The sequence below is a fragment of the Enhydra lutris genome, unplaced genomic scaffold (genome assembly GCF_002288905.1).
Source record: "Enhydra lutris kenyoni isolate GAN:26980312 unplaced genomic scaffold, ASM228890v2 scaffoldscaffold68, whole genome shotgun sequence".
NCBI lineage: Eukaryota > Metazoa > Chordata > Mammalia > Carnivora > Mustelidae > Enhydra > Enhydra lutris.
Genome location: NW_019154152.1, coordinates 580379 through 600741, shown reverse-complemented (window position 1 = coordinate 600741; position 20363 = coordinate 580379). Strand labels below are relative to the sequence as shown.

The following is a 20363-nucleotide window of genomic DNA, read 5'->3' as shown; positions in this document are numbered from 1 at the left end:
CCCTCCCAAGGTTTCTAAGCATGTGAATTATTCACAGGGTATAAATGAGCAAAATAAACCTAAGGGTAAGGTCGTTCTCAACTGAATGATTCGATCCAGACAATTAGGTTTTATTGTGAGTTCCACAGTTAATTACTAATACCTGCCATGGGTCAGGAAGGGGGAAGCTGCGGCTTTCTTGCCATTTTTCTTTCAGTCCAATGGTAAAAGTTGGCTCAGAACTCCACCGTGGCCTGGGATTTGTACATGGGGCGGGCATCCAATTTTATGACCCCCTCCTTCCCCGACACATGCCATTCTTTAATGTGAGCCCTTCTTTCGCAGGGGGAACAATGCAACATTGTGCCTGATAATGTTGATGATATTGTAGCAGATTTGGCTCCAGAAGAGAAAGATGAAGGTATGTAGTCGTCCTTCGTCCTTCGTAAACTGACAGTACCTTTTGGGAAAGCAGTTTTCTGAACAGGTGTTAAAAGCTACAAAAACATCTGGTCCTTTGACCTGTTAATCCTGTCTTTGAGGACTTCTGCATGGAAGATAATCCAAAATAAGGCCACGACTGGGCACAGGTAGAAAGGAGTTGGTGTAAGTGGGATATGGGAATATGTGTCCACAGGTATCGGGCCTTTGGAGGGGGCATCATGGTATCCCCAGCGTGCTTGGCTTTGTCACACCGGCCTGTGTGCCCGGCGTGGATGCATCCACTTCCCCAGTGAGGAAAGGGATCCTACCCTTGGGGGAGGGGCAGAGCTGAGGGTGGAGCCTGTTTCCTCATCGGATCTAGAGTCACACAACCAGGGCTCTTCCTGGGGCCTTGAACAAGCAGCTCCCATCCCACCACATTATCCTCCCTGTAAAATGGGGATGATCACCGAACCTGCCTTGTTGAGAGTTGTTGTAAGAATCCAAAGGGATGAAACATGGAAGGTTCTAGAATGCTGTTGGCATGTCGTACATGGTCAGGGAATGCGGGCTGCCCTGAGGTGACCCCTGTTACAGGGTCATTGGGAAGAAGGGACTAGAAATGAAAAGCCCTTCACGTATTGAGGGGAAGGGACAGTAAGAGGTCTTCCCTGTTGTTTAGATATTATTGCAATGATTAAAATAGAATTCTTCAAGGCAAGTAGCAGCTTCTACCCCAACAGTGAGTACCCAGGTTTGCTAAGGCCAGTCACGTGGCAGGGATCTCCTTACCCCCACATGAGCTTGGGTGGAGGAGAGGGCCAGCCCGGTGTCCACAGGCTCCCAGGGGAAAACCTGTTATGTATTCATTCCAGATGACACCCCTGAAACCTGCATCTACTCCAACTGGTCCCCGTGGTCCGCCTGCAGCTCCTCCACCTGCGACAAAGGCAAGAGGATGCGGCAGCGCATGCTGAAGGCGCAGCTGGACCTCAGTGTCCCCTGCCCGGATACCCAGGACTTCCAGCCCTGCATGGGCCCGGGCTGCAGTGATGAAGGTAAGCGTGCAGCCCTGGGGGCGCCAGTGGCGGCAGAGCCAGAGGAAGGGAGGGGCTACCTGCCTCTGCCAGCCCCTCGTACCTGATCAGTGTCCCTAGGAGGGCACCAGGAACCTGCCTGTCATGGCCAGTGGGGACCACTAGGGAAGACCCCCCAGCTCCAACAATGTCTCGGGAGCTCTAAAAACCTGTATGTCTTAGAACATCAGAAGAATTCTTGATATTATCCACCAACTCCCTCCCAGCATGGAATCAGTGACCTACCGGTCACTAAAGAGCTAGCAAATATCGTATGACAAATCTAGAACTATGAAGCGCCGCCTGCTTCCCCTTCACTCCAGTGTCTTCTGAAGGAACCGGGAACAAGTTGGCCACCATTGAATCCATCGCCCTGATTCTGTGTCATTCATGGACCTTCATGTCTCCCTCCCACCTGAGTGAGAGCACCTACTTTTTTTGTCAGGACCGCTGGGCTAACTGCAAGAATTCTGCTACTGCTCAAAAATCAGACCTGAGCTAGGAGCTCGCACCACCGCTGTGGTGATGGCTCAAGCTTCAGAATGGCACCGAGCTGCCTGCCGTGCTGAAGCCTGCTTCCCAGAGCACGACCCCGTTCCCCACCTGGACAGATCTAGACTCTCACGGGACTTTGATCTTAACTGTCTCAGAGGTGCCTTGAGGCAACAGGAAGGGAGGCAGAATTGGGGCTGGTTCATGGCAGGAAGAAAACCACTTCCAAGCCGAGGATAATTGAAGGAAGCTTCTCCCACCGCAGGTCATTCACCCTCTGGCCCTTCCCGGGGATGGTCTTAAATACTCCCACAGTGGTCTATTGCCGTTCCTGCCTTTGGTAAGGCCCTTTGGAGGGGAGCGAACCCTTCTATCTCCATGTATTCTGGGTATTAATCCCTTAGCAGATTCAGGATTTGCAAATATGTTCTCTCCTTCTTTAGATTACCTGTTCCCTCTTGACTGTCCTTTTGTACAAGTTTTGAATTTTCCTGAAATCTGGTTTGGCTCTTTCTTTGGTTGCCTGTGCCTTGGGTGTCCTATCCAAGATATCGTTGCTAAACTTAATGTCATGAAGGTTTTGCCCTGTGTTTTCTCCTAAGAGCTTTTTGGTATTAGTTCTGTTTAGGTCTCTGGTCCATTTCAAGGTAATTTTTGACTATGATTTTAGGTAAGAGTCTAACCTCATTCTTAAATCAGTGGAGATCCAAATTTCCCAGTACCATCTGTTGAAGAGACTGTCCTTTCTCTACTGAATGGTCTTGGCACCCTTGTCAAATCATTTGCCCATTGACATGAGACTTTGTTTCTAGCCTCGCTCTCTATTCTAGTCCATTGGCCTGTATGTCTGTTCTTACACCAACACCACTGGGTTTTGATTCCTGTAGCTTTGTAGTTAAGTTTTGAAATCAGGAGGAGTGGAGTTTCTTCAGAGCAAGGTATACCTGTTAGTACGTACTCAGGTAGATGAGGACCATATTCTGCCTTCCTGGGGTAACATCTTTCTTACCAGATTCTGGAAAGCCTGAACTGTGGCTTGTAGAGCCCTGTTCCTTTAACCATTATTATTTTTTTTAAAGATTTTTTTTTATTTATTTGACAGATGTCCCTTAACAATTATTACACTGGAACATAATGTTCTCGTTGGTAGTGTGTGCTGCCTTTTGTTATCCTTGTCTCTGGGTCTAACGTGTGGTTCCAATGGGGATTTCTTAACTACACACACCACTGGCACTATCCGGAGGTTAAATAACCATGCCTAGGCATCACCCATGTGCAAGTGACAGTCACGGACATGGGCAGGCTGGACTCACACTCAATCCTTTCTAGCTTCACCTCCTACTACCACGTACATGCACTCTCTATACAGAGGTGTTTGCATAAGCTTTCCCGTCACCTTAAGTGCAGATACCCTTTACCCAACGAAAGTATACTTAGATGTGTCCTTTTGTGTGAAATCTTCTCCCATACTCCAAGAAGGAGTGCATTTTTCCCCCTCTCTGCTCAATTCCCTGGGCTTACCTTTGTTGTCCTGCTTTCCATACCTGGAATTATTGTGCCTATCTCTTTCGAAAATGGAACACGATTCAGCTCTTACACATCTTTTTTAACTTAAGAGCATACCATGAAGCATTCAGAGCATTCAGTAAATCTTTATTGACAGGAATAAATGGATAGATGAAAGACTTCATTTTTTTTTTTTTTTTTTAAGAACTAAGCAGGCAGACACACATGCACACCCACCCACTCACCTCTGTTTCCACCAGGAGTGGCACCCCCACCACTACTTGGAAACAGGACTACCAAGCCATGCTGAGAGCTTTGATGATCTTTTCCACCAACCTCCAGAGTGTCTACTATATGATCAAGGCCTTTGCTAACACCTAGTGATGGGAGCAAAGCCATATACGCTCAAGATGTCAACACAGCAGACTGGTTATGTCCCCCTCTCTAGCACACACAGACAAGCCCTCGCCCCCCACCATTTATTCCCCCATTATAACCAGCCTCCATAGAGGCAGTGAGCGGTCTGGGGTCACTGAGTATAATCAACTGTTTGGGTATAAATCCATCCCATGTCCATTCTCAGGTCCCTGTGTCCAAAGGCCAGTCACAATCTTCACCCTCAGTAATCAAATTCTCATTAATTTTTCTAGACTGGGAACTGGCAGCTTTAGACAACAACTAAAAAAAAAAATCTCTGGTTCCTTGGAGCAAAAGAGCTTACCCTGTATCTCAGAATATATATTAATATCTTCCCAGCACTGTCCATTAGAATTTTCTGTGATGGACAAGTTCTGTATCTGTACTGGCCAAAATAGTAGCCACTCATCACACATGGCTACTGTGTACTTAAAATGTAGTTTGTGACAGAGGAAGTGAATTTTTCATTTTATTTAATGGTCTTAGATGTAGGATAATCCTAGCCCATGCAGCCATGTAACTGTAGATTATGACTTATCTTAAATTTTACTTTATGTACAGTAAAACATTCCTTTACCCGTCCAGGCAGCTTTCAGATTTGCTCGAGTCCTAAGTGTCCCTATGTACCTGGAAGGCCTGCCTTCTTGGAGAACAACTCCTGGTTTCAAGATGTATACCTTTTCAGTTCCTGTCCATCCTCAACTGCCTGACTCCCCTTGAGTAGCTATCCTGTTTCATTTTCTTTTTAGGTTTAATTCCAGGATATTTAACACACAGTGTTATATTAGTTTCAGGTGTACAAGACAGTGATTCAGTAATTCTGTACGTTACACAGTGTTCATTGTGATAACTCTACTCTGAGTCCCCTTCACGTATTTCACCTGTCCCCGTCCCCTTCCCCTCTGGTGACTGTCAGTTTCTCCATAGTTAAGAAACAAACCAAATAAGACTTTTTCCCTTTTTGTTTCTGAAATTCCACATTAAGGGAAATCCTCTGGGATTTGTCTGACTTATTTTGACTGGCATTCTACTCCCCACTTTCATCCGTGTTGCTGCAACTGGCAAGGTTTTACTCTTATGGCTGAAAAATATTCCATTAAATACATATCCCACATCTTCTTCATCCATTCACCAAGTGATGGACACTTGGGTTGCTTCCAGAATTTGGCTACTGTAAACACTACAATTCATATAGGAGTGCATATATCCTTTCAAATTAGTGTTTTTTTCTAATTTGGGTAAATACCCAATAGTGCGATGACTGGATCATACGATCGTTCTTTTTCAGGAGCCTCTATACTGTCTTCCGCAGTAGCTACACCAGTTTGCAATCCCACCGACAGTCCATGAGGCTTCCCTGTTCCTCCACATCCTTGCCAACACTTGCTCCTTATATTTTTTATTTTCACCATTCTGACAGGTATGAGGTTAATAGCTCATTGTAGTTGCGATTTGCATTTCCCCCAGGGCATCTTTTCATGTGTCTGTTGGCTATCTGTTGGTCATCTTTGGAGACATGTCTGTTCATGTCTTCTGCCCATTTGCTAACTGGATTATTTTGGGGGTGTTGAGTTTTTTAAGTTATTTATATATTTTGGATAGTAACCTTTTATCAGAGAGATCATTTGCAAATATTTTCTCCCATTCTATAAACTGCCTTTTTATTTTGTTGTTTCCTTTACTGTGCAAAAGTTTCTATTTTGATGTAATCCCAATAGTTTACTTTTGCTTTTAATTCTTGCCTCAGGAGACCTATCAAGAAAAATGTTGCTATAGCGATTATCAGAAACTACTGCCTGTGCTCCCTTCTAGGATTTTGTGCTCTCAGGTCTCACATTTAGGTCCCTTATGCATTTTGAGTTTGTGCATGGTGTAAGGTAAGTGTTCAATTCCCTTGTTTTGCATGTAGCTGTCCAACTTTCCCAACACCATTTATTGAAGAGACTGTATTTCCCCCTCAAGACCACGTACTAGCGCAAAAATAGACCTATAGATTAGCGGAACAAGACAGAAAACCCAAAACAAACCCATGATTATACGGTGAATTAGTCTTGGACAGAAGAGGCAAGAACAGGCAATGGGAAAGCTGGCCAGTTGCTTCCGGCTCCCTGTCCCGGAGAGCTGGGCGCACAGGCCTGCAGCGTCCGCTCGTGTGTTGCAGAGGGCTCCACCTGCACCATGTCCGAGTGGATCACCTGGTCACCATGCAGCATCTCCTGCGGCATGGGCATGCGGTCCCGGGAGCGGTATGTGAAGCAGTTCCCGGAGGACGGCTCTGTGTGCACGCTGCCCACCGAGGAGACGGAGAAGTGCACAGTCAACGAGGAATGCTGTGAGTAGGGTCGCCCAGGGAGTGCGGGGATGGGGAGGGCAGTGGCCGAGGCCGCAGACACCACCCCAACAGGGCTGGCCTCCCAGCTCCCAGCAGCTGCCTGATGACCGAGTGGGGCGAGTGGGATGAGTGCAGCGCTACCTGCGGGATGGGCATGAAGAAGCGGCACCGCATGGTCAAGATGAGCCCGGCGGACGGCTCCATGTGCAAGGCCGAGACATCCCAGGCGGAGAAGTGCATGATGCCCGAGTGTCGTGAGTGGGTGTGGGGCTGGGATTGGTGTGGAGGATCCCAGCACCCTTACTACCTCCCCAGCAGCAAGACAGGAGGCTGGGTGGGTGCTGGGAGAAAACAGGGTCCTCTGTCCACCAAGCAGACCCAAAGAGAGGGGCCTCCCTTGAACACTGTGAGCAATGCTAAGATGGCAAACTGGTGGCCTCTGGAAAGCATCCACCTGCAGCTGTGTTGTATAGGACCCCAGAGTACCTTGGTTGTGGGGGAGGGGTGGAATAAGAACTTTCAGGCGGGACATCCAGTCCACAGGTCATAGGTCCCCACTCTTGTTCTGCATCGGCCTTGCCTGGCCTCATAAACCATTACAACCCCAGCTTTATGCAAAAATATGCACAGGGCCACACATCCGTACACAAGCATACATAGGCACACAAGCGTCCGGACATTCAAAGATTTTAGTGAGTGTCCAAAACTTTATTGCATGGTTCTTAGGGATTGGGTGCTGTTTTGGGCGGGGACTTGGGTATTCATATTACGGAGTTACTTCTGCTGTCCTGACCCCCAGGGGAGATGCAGGAGTGACAAGAGCCGTAGTCTGCTGAGCCACTTCCTGCTGTGTGGGGTCCCTTGGGGCATTTGAAACCATCAGTCCCTTTCACTAGACTCCAGGTGCCAGAGTGGGGGACAGGGGATGGGGGGACAAAGAGAGCAGAGAAGGTAAAAGGAGCCTGTTCTCAGGGGCAAACCTGGCTCTTGGCCTAGATACCATCCCGTGCTTGCTGTCCCCGTGGTCTGAGTGGAGTGACTGCAGCGTGACCTGCGGGAAGGGCATGCGGACCCGCCAGCGGATGCTCAAGTCTCTGGCCGAACTCGGGGACTGCAATGAGGAGCTGGAGCAGATGGAAAAGTGCATGCTGCCCGAATGCCGTAAGTCCTGGGGCTCCTGGTGCCCCCCACCACACCCCCTTTCCTGTTACCCAGCGCTGGGTGGGGGTCCTCCTACCAGGTCCTATAGTACAGCTGTCTGCTAGGGAGAAAGAGCATGGGCTTTGGGTCTCTGTGTTAGCAAAGCTGTTGAACTCTCAGTCTCCTCAGCAGCAAGAGGGGATCCCACTACCGGCTACAAAACACCCAAACTACACACTGAACACTTAGCACAGACTCAAGATGCCTTATCACATAGGGCCTGTCTCCCCGCCCGCCCCACCCCAAAACCCTCAGAACTGTCTGATCCATGAGTTTTCCATGTTTTTTACTTCTCTTTCTTCTCCCTGGGACCATTTACCCATGACCAGAGGGTGGACATTAAATCAATGACTCCTATATTTGCAGCCTTGCCAAGATGAGCCATGAAAGACTCGATGCCTGACCCCAACTCCCCCAACCCCCACCCTTGTGATGAGCTGTATTTCACAGGTACTAACCTCCAAGGAGAGAGAGCCCATTTCTCTTTTAGGAGGTAGAAAATCAAACACACTTGCTAGGATCTGTTTTCTGGCTTCCTCTGAAACACACTTGGTTTTTCTTGCTCTGTCTTCCTTGTTACTACTCAGGCTGCCTGCCTGGGTTCAAGTCCCAGCTTTGTCCCTTTACAGGCTGCACAACCTTCAGCGGATGACTTAGCATCCCTGTTCCTCATCTGTAAAACAGCGGACACACTTCCTAGGTTGCTCTGTGAATTAAACCACATAATTGCCACAACGTGTCAAGCACTAGACCTGACAAGCATAGGCCTCAGTGTTCCACTTTACAGTTTACAGACTCGGTCATGGGTGGAGAACACCCAAGACCATTAAACTGAGCCTGTGGCTTTTAACAACTAAGATTGACCCTGTGTTCAACCCAGCTCACCAGAGCTGGGGTTCCTGAACTCCTGACCGAGATAGCTACCCCTGTAACCATATAGTCACAGGGCTCACTGAATGGAGAAGAAAGATGAACATTCACTGTGCACCAGAAACCGGGCTGGAAGTATTACTTCACCTAATCCTCACAACCTAATGGGGAAAATACCTTTATCCACATTTTACAGAGAAGAAAGCTGCCTGAGCTCCCAGGGATAAAGGCCCAAAACTACTGACCAAAATGAGTTCTTCCTAGATCCAGCCTGGATCTGTCCTCTGCAAAGCCAGTGAGGAGTGCAGAATTTTTGGCCTCCTCAGGAGGCCTGAGAATCCATGAGAATCCAACTGTTGGGTTTCCCCCCTACATCTGTGAGATCCTGACTTAGTAAATATGCTAGAGCCTGTAACCCTGATAAACCATAAGACAACACTTGTTCTCACTCCTCTTCTCTAGTGAATTCCCCAATTCTGGCTCCTGTGTTTTTTGCACAGATGATGTCTAACAAGACAAGCTATAGGGTCCTACAGCAAAAGTCACTATGGCCTTGGTTTCTGGTCCTTCGGGGTCTAGCTGTGCAAGACCACACCAGTGAGCTGTGCCTTCCCTGAGAAACTCCCAAGTCCCTGGGACTGTGAGAGGCCATTCTATGCCACTAGAGGCTGATTAGACAATATTCCAGATACAGGGCAAGGCAAGAGGCTCTGAACATATCTCCCAAGTTCCCCCCAAAGCATTTTGTCCTGTCGGCACAGCATATTGATTAAGGCCTGGGCACCAAGCCTGCCTCTGCTGCTTACTAACCACACAGGCTGGAGGAAGTCCACTTCTAGGAGTCTCAGTTCTATCAGCACCTTCTTTGCATTTCTCACAGGCTTGGATTGAGATGTTCAAAGTAAGGTGTTAAGTGGCCTTATGTTTCAGACGGGAGTGAGCTACACTCATGCCCCTCTGTGTCTTGCCAGCCATCGACTGCGAGCTCACTGAGTGGTCCCAATGGTCAGAATGTAACAAGTCCTGTGGGAAAGGCCACATGATTCGAACCCGGATGATCCAAATGGAGCCTCAGTTTGGAGGTGCACCCTGCCCAGAGACTGTACAGCGGAAAAAGTGCCGCGTCCGGAAATGCCTGAAAAATCCTTCCATCCAGAAGCTGCGCTGGAGGGAGGCCCGAGAGAGCCGGAGGAGTGAGCAGCTGCGGGAGGAGTCCGATGGCGAGCCGTTTCCAGGTACTGCTCCTCAAAGGGAGGCTGGACTTCAGGGCACTGTCGAAGCAGGGGAAATGCAAGTGGGTCTTGAAAAACTGACAGGGGCTTGCATCCCAGGCAGCAGAAACAGTACTTGCAAAGGCAGAGAAGTGCCAAAGAGCATGAGACAGTCGATGAAACAGAGGCAGTGGAGCAGAGCCCAAGGGAAGAGGCAGGAAAACAGGCTGGGGTGGGGGGGAATAGGGAAGGGGGGGACCAGACCATAAAAAATCCAGTGGCCTGCTGAGGATTTAAGACTTGATTCTGCAGGCAGTTTTACGCAAGAGGGACTTTAACAGACCTGTGTTGAGTGGTCTGGACGTGGCAAACACAAGCACAGAGCCTAGTTCTATTTGTAGCCCAGGAAAATATGTCCCCTACCCCAGCATTTGAAAAAAAGAAAAAGAAAAAAGCCAGCCTGGGGCTTCACTGTTGAATAAGCTGGTCCACAGGCAAGGACTGCAGTATCATTAGCAATCAGATGAGATACTGAGTTGGAAAGACTCATGGTTCAGTCCTGGGTACAGACAATCGATGGTGTTTAGATTCCCTGGAGTGGGTGAGGAAGGTACCATGTAAAGTTAAAGGTTAATGGGTATGGAGTTTCTATTTCAAAAGGCACAGCTCAAGTTAACCCTTTTTCTCTTCTTTAAGACATTTCACCTCCAGCTCACTAGAGCTGGGGTTCCAGCTAAGACAAAGAGAAAAATGCAGATCATGAAACGCTCCCCAATAGTTCCCTTCCTTTCTGTTAAGGAGCTGTGCACGTATCCGAGTGGTGTCTGTTGGACATATAGTCAGTCAGTCACTCAACAGATGTTCATTAAGCCCAACTATGTGCCAAGCAGGCGCTGTGCCATGGTCTTCTCCATGAAACTTAGCATAGTATTGGATGGATAATCATAACCGTGCTTGGTTATACAAGAGTAACAGAGAGGGACATGGAAACATTTTTTCCAAAAGATCTAACCTAACCTCTGGGAGTCAGGGAAGGGGTTTTTGTTTTAGAGAGAGAGAAAGAGCACACGCACGAGCAAGCGGGAAGGCGGGGGTGCAGCGCAGAGAGCGGCTCAAGCCGAAGCCCCATGAGCCCAGAGCCCGACACAGGACTCCGTTCTCATGACCCTGAGATCATGACCTAGGCCGAAATGAAGAGTCGGACACTTAACTGACCAGGTGCCCGAGGGAAGTTTTAAGGCAGCCATATTTACCTGTGTAGAGGCAATAAGAAATTATACCTGGGTTTATAGGAGGCCAAGTACATGGGGAGCAAAGCATTAGGAGAAAGTGGTTAACCGCAGCCACAAGCCGCCCCAAAATAATCACTACTGTGATTCCTGGGCCAGGGACTTGGGGTGGCTCAGCCAGACGACCTTCTGAGGTCTGGGAGAGACCCATGAAGCTCCAGTCAGCTGGAGGCTCAATGGAGCTGGAAGGTGTAGACCGGCCTCACCTGCACTTCTGGGGCCTCCACAGGGCTGGCTGGAGCCTCTCCAGTAGTTTAGCCAGCTTGCTTCCGTGGTGGCAGGAGTGTTCCCAGCAGCTTTTTTTCCAAGCCCTGTTTGCTCCTGTCCCATTGGCCAAAACAAATCCTACAGCCCAGCCTAGATTCTGGAGGTGGAGATGCGGACTCCTGCCCTTGATGAAATGCTACAAAGCAGGATCGGTCATTTCTGGCTGGCTGTCAGAGGGGCGCAAGTTCCCTAATAAGGATTCGAGCCATTGTTAAACTCAACCTATCATTTCATTCAAGAGCAGGGAAGCCTAGACCCTTCAGCCTGACAGCTGTGTACTGGAGTTCAGCATTCGGGGGGGTCTCCCGATGTCTGCTGCCCTAACTGGGCTTTCCCATGCTTCCAGGCTGCAGGATGCGCCCGTGGACAGCCTGGTCGGAATGCACTAAACTGTGTGGCGGCGGCATCCAGGAACGCTACATGACCGTCAAGAAGAGGTTCAAAAGCTCCCAGTTTAGCAGCTGCAAGGACAAGAAGGAGATCAGAGCGTGCAACGTGCACCCTTGTTAGCCAGGGTGTAAGTGGTCCAGGGCCACACCCTAGATTCGTACAGTCGCCAATGGCTGGAGTGTCTGTCTGCTTGTTGTTTAAGGCAATTTAAATTGTATATGCTAGTGTTCATTTCTGCAGTCCGGTTCGCCCAGTAGTCTTGTGGAGGCCAGGGCCATCCTTTCTGTCCACAGCTTGGTAGGCACAGGCTGTGTGGGGCGCCCTCCTCCCCAACTGGCCCTCCTCCAGCACAGAAGTGAGAAGTGCCAGCCCCCCTGTCCTAGACGGAAATGTGTCCCACCTGGGGGGCACACAGAAGCCTGGCCTCCTCCACAGGGAGGCAGCTGGGGCTGGAAGGGACTCCCAGAGGAAGCTGTCCTGCTGAGACGGAGAGCACAGATGCCTCTCGTTCTTGCCTTCGGCCTGCTTGCTCATGTAGGAACCTCTTGTCTGCCCGTGTCCTTTCATTTAGTGGAACTTTAGCTCCTTTGTTGAGTCTCCTTGTGGGGAAAACAGCTGGTAGACATGAAGAGCACTGATAGAGGGTGGCTTTTCTTCCAGAAATTCTGAAGTTCTGAATACATTTATCTCCCCTTCTAATGTTGGTTCCTGATATCCCAGAGAAAGGAAATGATGGCTGCTTTACTGGAATGTAAGGTCGCCAGTTATTACATCTGAGGTAAAAGGTACTAAGTCTAGAAAGTATTTTTCCCTAGCTTTCTTCTTCTGTGTGTCACAATTCTCCCGGGAAGCCAGCCTTCTAAACCTTCTGACCTCATCCTTACTAGAAACAAGGCAGCAAAACTGGCCTCCCTAGCAGTCCCCAGCCTGAGCTTTTAATATCTTCGGACACACACCTAGCCTTTTTTTTAGTTAACAGTGTCTGCCCTCATCCCACCAAGCTACTGTTTGAAATACTATCTATACTTTGAAGAGTTTGTTTTAAGCCTAAAGTTTTAGATGTAGAAAGATAAAGTATTTCAGAAACCAAGCAAGACAGAAATCGAGGGAGAAAGGAATAGTACAGAATTGGGCTGGATAGGAAAATCTGGGGAAAGCCAAACTTTACCTGGGCTTTCCACACCAGGGCTCTGGTCCTCCAAGGCCATGGTTTTCCCTTCTGAGCACGCATCAGCATCAAATTCAGGGATTCTCACTATCAACAATTCGTGTAAGAAGACATTTTTACTGAGCTGAGTACAGCAGCTGTTTTTATTCATTCGTTTATTGTTAAAACTTTCATTTCTGTTGCAGGTTTATCATTACGCTTAGTCCAAATATGTACCATGGATGAGATGCATTCAGTGTCTTGAGTACATTACTTTAAGAATTTGCATTAAACACATCAGGATATTTCCAAACACCACATATATATGATATAGCCCTGAATCTTCAATAAAAAACTCATTTGGGTCTGTCTTCGTGTTTTTAAACTATTAAGTGTTCAGAAGGTTGGGCCTTTTTCAGTTAGCCCACTGATTCATATTCAGCATAAGATAATGATTTTTGCTCCCTCATTGGAGAGGGACCCTTATTACCACATCCCAGAGTCTTCTGGAACTTTGAGTTGTGTCCAGTATTATCTTTGTAATCTTTAAATGAATTATCTTGCCCCACAAAGGAGCATAATATAAAGAAATAAGAGGTTTAATTTGGACAGAAAGTCTCGATACAGAATCTGCCCACTTGTGCAACATTATGCCTGGCATGCTTATTTTTAACCCACAAAAATCAAAGTTCCGCACATCAGTGATTCCTATATAAGTCTAAGAACAAGCCACCCTAGTGTCTCGTGTTCTTATCAGGTCTCTCTAGGATACATTTTAAGTCCTAATTGTGGAAACTTAAAACCAGGTAACTGGTTAATGGCTGAGAATGGGTAACCTATTTCTTGTTACGTAAGCGTTATTTCTTTTGCAAGGGGGAATTTATAAGAAGCATCAAATCTCTTTCTTACCAAAGTCTTGGGTCAGGTAGTTTATAGTTTTCCTAGCTAACCAATCCTTTTGGAAATAAAGACTTTTTTTTTACTACAACAATGAAATGTTTCAAATTCCACTTGAGATAATAAACTGCTCATAAGACACCCAGTAAGAACCGCCACATAAAGGGGAGCTACAATTGTTGTATGTATCATCAATGGCAAACCAGCTGTAACCCAATTTACATTCACATTTTAAAAGGACAGTAAGTTTAGAGATCTATTCCCCAAGCAGACAATGGGTCACTCACCTGCCACCTTCCTTGCCACTGCATTAATTGAAGGAAATCTGTTGTAACAAAAGAGAATAAAGCCTGGGCTTCTTCAGACCCAGAACGGAAAAAAAATTAAAGATATCGTGCTATGCTTACAATTTAAACTTTGTGTATTAAACATGTCTTAGGCATACTCAGAAGTCTGTATACTTCTTACATATGCTCACAAGACTACAATTCTCCAGAAACTTAGTACAGGTCAAATCTGTGGCTAAAATGTCAATACACAATAATTCTCTATATCAAATGATCTCTGTGACCTAACAACAGCCCACATGTTTCAGGCAAGAGATTAAAGGAGCTAAATATTACAGTGTACCAGGACGGTATGTCCCTTTCCCCCCCACCCCGAGTTAAATACACCCTTAAGAAATGGACACTACTGTCCAAGTAAGAGTAAACATACATGTTTAATCCCTAATTACAACACAGAATCAAGGAAGACACATTCACCCCACTCTTTGGTTATTTGGTGCTATTAATTTTAACAATACAGTGATTGATGTCATTCTTCATATCGCCCAAAGTAGGGAGAGAATGAGTGAAATAAATTAGTCTCTTTTGAAAAGGAGAGGCTGTAAAACTATAAATAGCAACTGAATGCTAATGAGCATGAAGATAATTCTTCAATTTGAATCCTTTGAAATCTGTGAGCAAAAGATCTGTACAAAAATGTCAGATTTAAATAACAGCATCCCTGCTTTAGATCCCTGTGGGTTTGGAAAGTTTTATACACTCAATGGGGAAGAGAGGCAAGAAGTCCTGCCATGGCTGAGCACAGGGAACCCACGTTCAAACCACTGCTGTGGTCCTGAGGAGCCATGAGAGCGGAAGCCAGGTACTTCCCGTTTTCTGGCTCGGGCTCTGACACAGACTGGCTCACACTAGAGGACTTCTCCACCCATCTCCCCGGTTAAACTAGTTCTCATCCTGAGAACGAGTCGTGACGGCACGCTGATGGAGGAGTCCCTGGATGCCAGTTTCACCCCACCAGCCCCCCACTTCTTCGGAACCCAGTAAATGCCCACTTTGTGTTGAAGCTGGCCTGACTTGCATCTGTCACCTCTAACTGAGAATGTCCTGACAAAGTACACATGCGATACTTTCAACCCGCCTCTCATCAGACCAAAATGCAATTTCAGATTTTTCATTTAACATTTACAATGTTGAACATAAGATAGCATTCATTAACATTTTCTCATATTGCTCTAAATTCTCATGAAATTCAGAACATGTTCTTAACCACTTCCTGCCCTTAGAACTGACTGGTAATAGTTCTCATATTCGAGGATTTCTCATATGTCAGTTAACGGTTCTCACATTTTAACTATTATGTCTTTGAACAGTTTTTTTATTCCAATGATTCTAAGTATTAGCAGAAGGGAAGAGGGCAAACATCTTATTCAAGACTACTGACTCCTTTACAAGACCTGATGTTTATAAAAGTAGAATTTGTATTTTTCCTGTTTAAAAAAAAGTTGAGTCTGTGTTTTTAGGAGGCAAGCATTTCCTACTGCCATCTTCCCCTGGAATTCATGAGCCTAAGGAAGCCAGAAGGAGCACTTGTGAAAAATACCTCAATCTCCTGCTCCCTTACCCACTACATTGGTGCTACGCAGAGACGTGCAGCCTGCGAACCTCCACCAACCGTCACCAGCCTACAATGAGATACAAAAATTGAAAATGAGTGTTCAGAAACTTTTATAGTCATTCATTTGACATTGCCACACTATCCAAGAGTATGATTATTTTTCTAAGAGTTGGATTTTTTAAATTAACATTTAGCAAAAGTATCATTCCCCCACAGTGGGAAGGACCAAGTTTTCAAACTGGCTGTTCCCGAGACAGTCTCAGAGAAGTGCAGAACTGCACGCCGCTCACAACCCCCAGGCAGAAAGGGATCCCCCCCACCCCACCCCGCCCCACAAACTGTCAGCCTCTGGATGTCTCCAGAGCATCTGTGTCTACCGGCAATACCTAACTGCAGACCTTAAACCTACTTATCTAGGATTAAGGACCAGGCCCTGGCTCTTCTTACTCCTCTAACATCCAACCATATGCAAGCAGGATAACTGCCCTATCGCCCTCTGATTTTGCCAAAGAATTTCTCAGAACAGTAGCCCACACTTCCTCCACTTCCTTGTCCTCCAATCACACCACAACCCACTATAATCTGGTTCCCACAACCAGATGACACAAAACTTTCGAAGTCTTCAGCAACATCTACACAATCACTGCTGCCTCTTAGTCCCCACCACGCCCCACCCCCATATCCGTACAGTACTCACACCTTCTGACCGCCCCCTTACCCCTTAGCTTCCTTGACAATAATATCCTGGGTCTCCAGTTTCCGGCTGCTTCTCTCGGCTTTGTGCTGCCTTTTACTGTTTTATCCCCAAATGTTCATCTTCCCCAAAAGTTTTACCCTTGAATCTTCCCTCAAATAAACTCTACTTCAAGCAACTCCCACCTCTGTAATCACCAGATCAAAATAGATAAATTCCCAACCTGCACTTGCAGTCCTAGCCTCCTCTTTGGAGCTCCAATCCGCATTCCCGAATGCCTCTTGGACTCACCCTGCATGTACCTGCCACAATCACCATGTATTTCTGCCACTAGAGAGTTGCCTGTGTGCCTTAACCATTCATCAAATGGTTTTTCTGCACATGCCAGGCAATGTGGGTAAAGCAGTAAACACAGATGTGCTCCTGCCCTCACGGAGACTATGACACTCAAGTACAGATCAGACAAGACAGATAAAATCCTCATCTATGATGTGCCCCTAAGTAAATACAGGGCAATGTGGTGTTATAGGGGGCTGGTCTAAATTAAAAGCAAAAGGATAAAACACCTAATTGGAATAGTCAAGTCAATCAATGGTCTGGGAAACTCTGGCATGCTACAGGGTTTAAGAGAGCACATCAGCCTGAGTGTGAGAAGCAAGGAAAGGACAGATCCTGCAAGGAGCTTGCTTTGTACACTATGGGAAGGAATCTGGGTATTAGTCCAAGTGCAATGAGGTGATGACAGATTTTAAGCAGTACCGTAACATTTAATTTATGGCCTTAAAAAAGATCCCTTTAGCTGTATTTACAGAACAGCTTTGTGGGGGCAAAATGCAAATAAAAAGACTACTTCAAAGGCCATTGCAATAATGTGGGGGGCAGAACAAATTGGAAAGAGACAGTCCATGACTCTAACAACCTCCTACCTGACCACCCTTCCTCAGAGCCACGCTGTCATCGATACCGCTAGATTAGATCCACGCACTCCCTGTTCAGAATCCTTGGCAGTTCCCCATTACGTACAGAAGGGCCATCCTATTTAAAGCTCTCTACAACCCAAACCTGGTCTACTTTATCATTATTTTTTCCCATTGCACTTAGAATCATTTTAGATTAAGGTTCCAATCCCAGAATACTCCCTGCATTCTGACAACTATATGTCTTTACCCAGGCTTTTCCCCAGCCTTCCTTCCCATCCCCTCTCTTTTCCTCTCCTCCCATCTGAGACCCCACCAATCCATATTGCTCTGGCTAAAGCACCGCTTCTTAGAAGCTCCCTCACCTCTTCCAGAAGGGACATTACCATCTGCAGGACCAGACAACCTTATGCATGCTTCTCACTCTCCTTTAACTATTGCCCTGGCACTTGTCTTCTCACTCGCAGTCGTCCTCCACTAGATACCAAAGTTTATAGGAAGGAAATGTTACACGTTTATCCATTTCCCAGAACACCTAATGAAGTCCTGCACAAAGACATCCGTTCAAATTAAAATGCCTTTTTTCTAAAAAAGCTCTTTGACACTTTATATGCAGTTACTGGTTAAATACTCTTAAGTGGCCAAGTGATACTGAAAATAACCACTTTATTATCACCTATCCTATTTATCTGCCAGCTGGCTATTGAATGAGGTCATTTACGTACAGGAAAGGGAAGAGAAATAAATTAAAACTGGTAGTGATGAGAAGTCAGAAGAGGAACAACATGGATCTGATGTATATAGAACCTTATTACAGCAAATTCTAAAAGCCAAATGATAAAGGGACCAATTTACGTGTTAAAATTTTGAAGCTCCAAATTTAGAGGAATCATCAGTGTAAGATGTGAGGCATAACGTCCGACCCCGAAATACTGTAAATCCCTAAACAAGTAACACAGGGACAAAATTCCTAGGACAGAATTCGTGACTCTCAATTCAGGAAATACTGGTTGAAAGAATTTTCACATCTATAAAGAGAAGAGATTCTAAAGTTGGGACTGTGATCTCAAATGCTACATGTGCTCTAGAGCAAGATTGGCAAACCATGGCCCACAGATCAAATCCAATCTGCCATCTGTTTTCGTACAGAACAGTTTTTACAATTTTAAATGCATTTTTTTAAAAATTCAAAAGAAGATTAACATTTTATGACATGAAAACGATATGAAATCAAATTTCAGTGTCCCCACATAAAGTTTTATTGGAACACAGCCACATTCGTTCATTTATACACTGTTTATGGTGGCTTTGGTGATACAATGGCAGAGCGGAGTAGCTGGGACATAGACCATATAACCCAAAGAACCCAAGATGACATTTATATTTACCGTACGGTCCTTTAAAAAAAAAATTTTTTTTCCCCAATCCCGTAGCTATAGAGGAAAAAAAATGGGTCATACAGACAAGGATTATTCATGCCCCAAGACTGGCCATTCTTTGTTAAAAACAAATAAATAAGATTTCAAATCGTAAAATAAGAGGGCTACAAGGCACCTTTGATTGTATGACAGATATCAAATGGGAGAGACTTCAGCTTCCAAGAGAGAAGTAGCAGGAAGCAGATTTACCTTCCTGCTGTAGACAACCAGAAAACTGGAATTAGTATGTGAAACACCTATTTTCACCATTATATATACCAGACAGCACAGGACTACCATCTCTGATGGGAGAGAAACAAAAAGGTAAGCCTTAAGATTGCCCTGACTACAGAGTAGATAAGGGATTCCAAGCAGAGCATAAATGTTTCCCTAAGCTGAAAAGACAGATACTGGAGATCTGTCCCAGACATTGGGAGTTTGAGGCAACAGAAAGTTGCAGGGCAAAGTTGTGGAGGGGAGAGCTATACAGAAAAAAAGAACTCCAAAAATATGCATAGGGTCTCAAGTCTTTCCTGGATATTAAGATATCCAAATATAGGATGAAACTCCTGAGGTTGGGCAAAGGATGATCCAGGAGCTATGGATAGAATGGTCCCCCAGAGCTCACATGGGCTGGGAATTGTTTGGTTCCCATTAGCCAAACTGGAGAGTCCTCACTGATTACAAAGGGCATTCAGTAGAGACACTAAGAAGGCCACACCTTAGTAGGAAAGCTAAACCATCCTGCGGTGAGGGAAGATACTTGAGACTGTGTGAAGTTTCAAGTATCTTCCCTCACCGCAAGCCTTGAAAGAATTAAGCTGAACTAGAGGTAAATGACGGGGGGGGGGGGGGGGGGGTGACGACAACTTTAGATGAAGACAACAAAATCTAGGCAACCAACAACAAATAATATACAACATCCCGCATCCAATTAAAACTTACTAGACACGCAAAAAACAAAAAACAAAACAACAACAACAAAAAACCCAGAAGCATGTGACCCATAACTAGAGAAAAACCAGTCAACAGAAATAGATCCAAAAATTATAAAGATAAGGACTTTAAAACGGCCATTATAACCATGTTCAAATATTCAAAGCAGCCTTTCTCAATTCTCCCAAGGATGATACACAGCTAGAACCAACCCAGATGCACTGAAGAGAAGTTAATTCACTGCACACCACAGACAGATAAGACATTAGACTCAATTCCCTGGGAACTCCGTTGGAAGGGACTGGGTAAGAGAAACACCTGAGCACAGTGAGAGAGATGGAAGATATTAAAAAAAAAAAACAAAAAAAACCCACAACTTCTACAGAAGAAAAAAGAACACGAAGTCTCAAATGAAAAATTCATTAAATGTTATTAACAGCAGATGAAACAACGGGGGAAGAAAAGGTTAGGGAAGTTGAAGATGTAGCAATAAAAAGTATCCAAAGTGAAGCCCAGAGAGAAAAGAAAAGTAAACTGATAAAACAAAATTTAACCTTCAAACTGCTTTGCTATAAGTCATCTATTCAGAATAAAATTAAAGGTTTCCCATTCAATCTACCTATTACATGGACAATCTCTTGTTATTTGAAGTTACCTATGATAAACAAAAAACGTTCCCAACTGAAAGTCCTAACAAGGATATGTGATAGCACTACAGTGTCAAAACCCACAGAGTAACTCCAGTACCTTCCTGGGCAGTGATTTTAACGAGCATTCAAATAAATGTGTGCACTGTGCTTCCGCTGTTCTAGGCTTCTTCTTCAGAGGAGTGTATGTGTATGTATTCAACCTCCTCTCTCCTTCAGAGATGGGGTTTCTGTCAGGGGCACTTCACAGAAAAAGTTTAAGAAATGCCAACTCCAGAAAATATTCAGGAAATCCCTAAGAACACCAAGTCATTTCACTTCAAATTCACCTACTAAATAACCAATTCTGATTT

At 45.7% G+C, this 20363-nt stretch overlaps 1 protein-coding gene across 1 annotated transcript in view; it reads left to right on the top strand.

Annotated features, from left to right (window-relative positions):
- Positions 1–12963, top strand: part of LOC111159397 (spondin 1) — a 270204-nt gene extending 257241 nt beyond the window's left edge. The window contains exons 10-16 of the mRNA XM_022521820.1: positions 325–400; positions 1278–1460; positions 6055–6225; positions 6312–6479; positions 7222–7386; positions 9267–9530; positions 11409–12963. Of these exons, the coding sequence (XP_022377528.1) occupies positions 325–400; positions 1278–1460; positions 6055–6225; positions 6312–6479; positions 7222–7386; positions 9267–9530; positions 11409–11572 (1191 nt within the window). The 3' untranslated portion in view covers positions 11573–12963. The remainder of the gene's footprint in view (positions 1–324; positions 401–1277; positions 1461–6054; positions 6226–6311; positions 6480–7221; positions 7387–9266; positions 9531–11408) is intronic.
- Positions 12964–20363: the final 7400 nt, after the last annotated feature.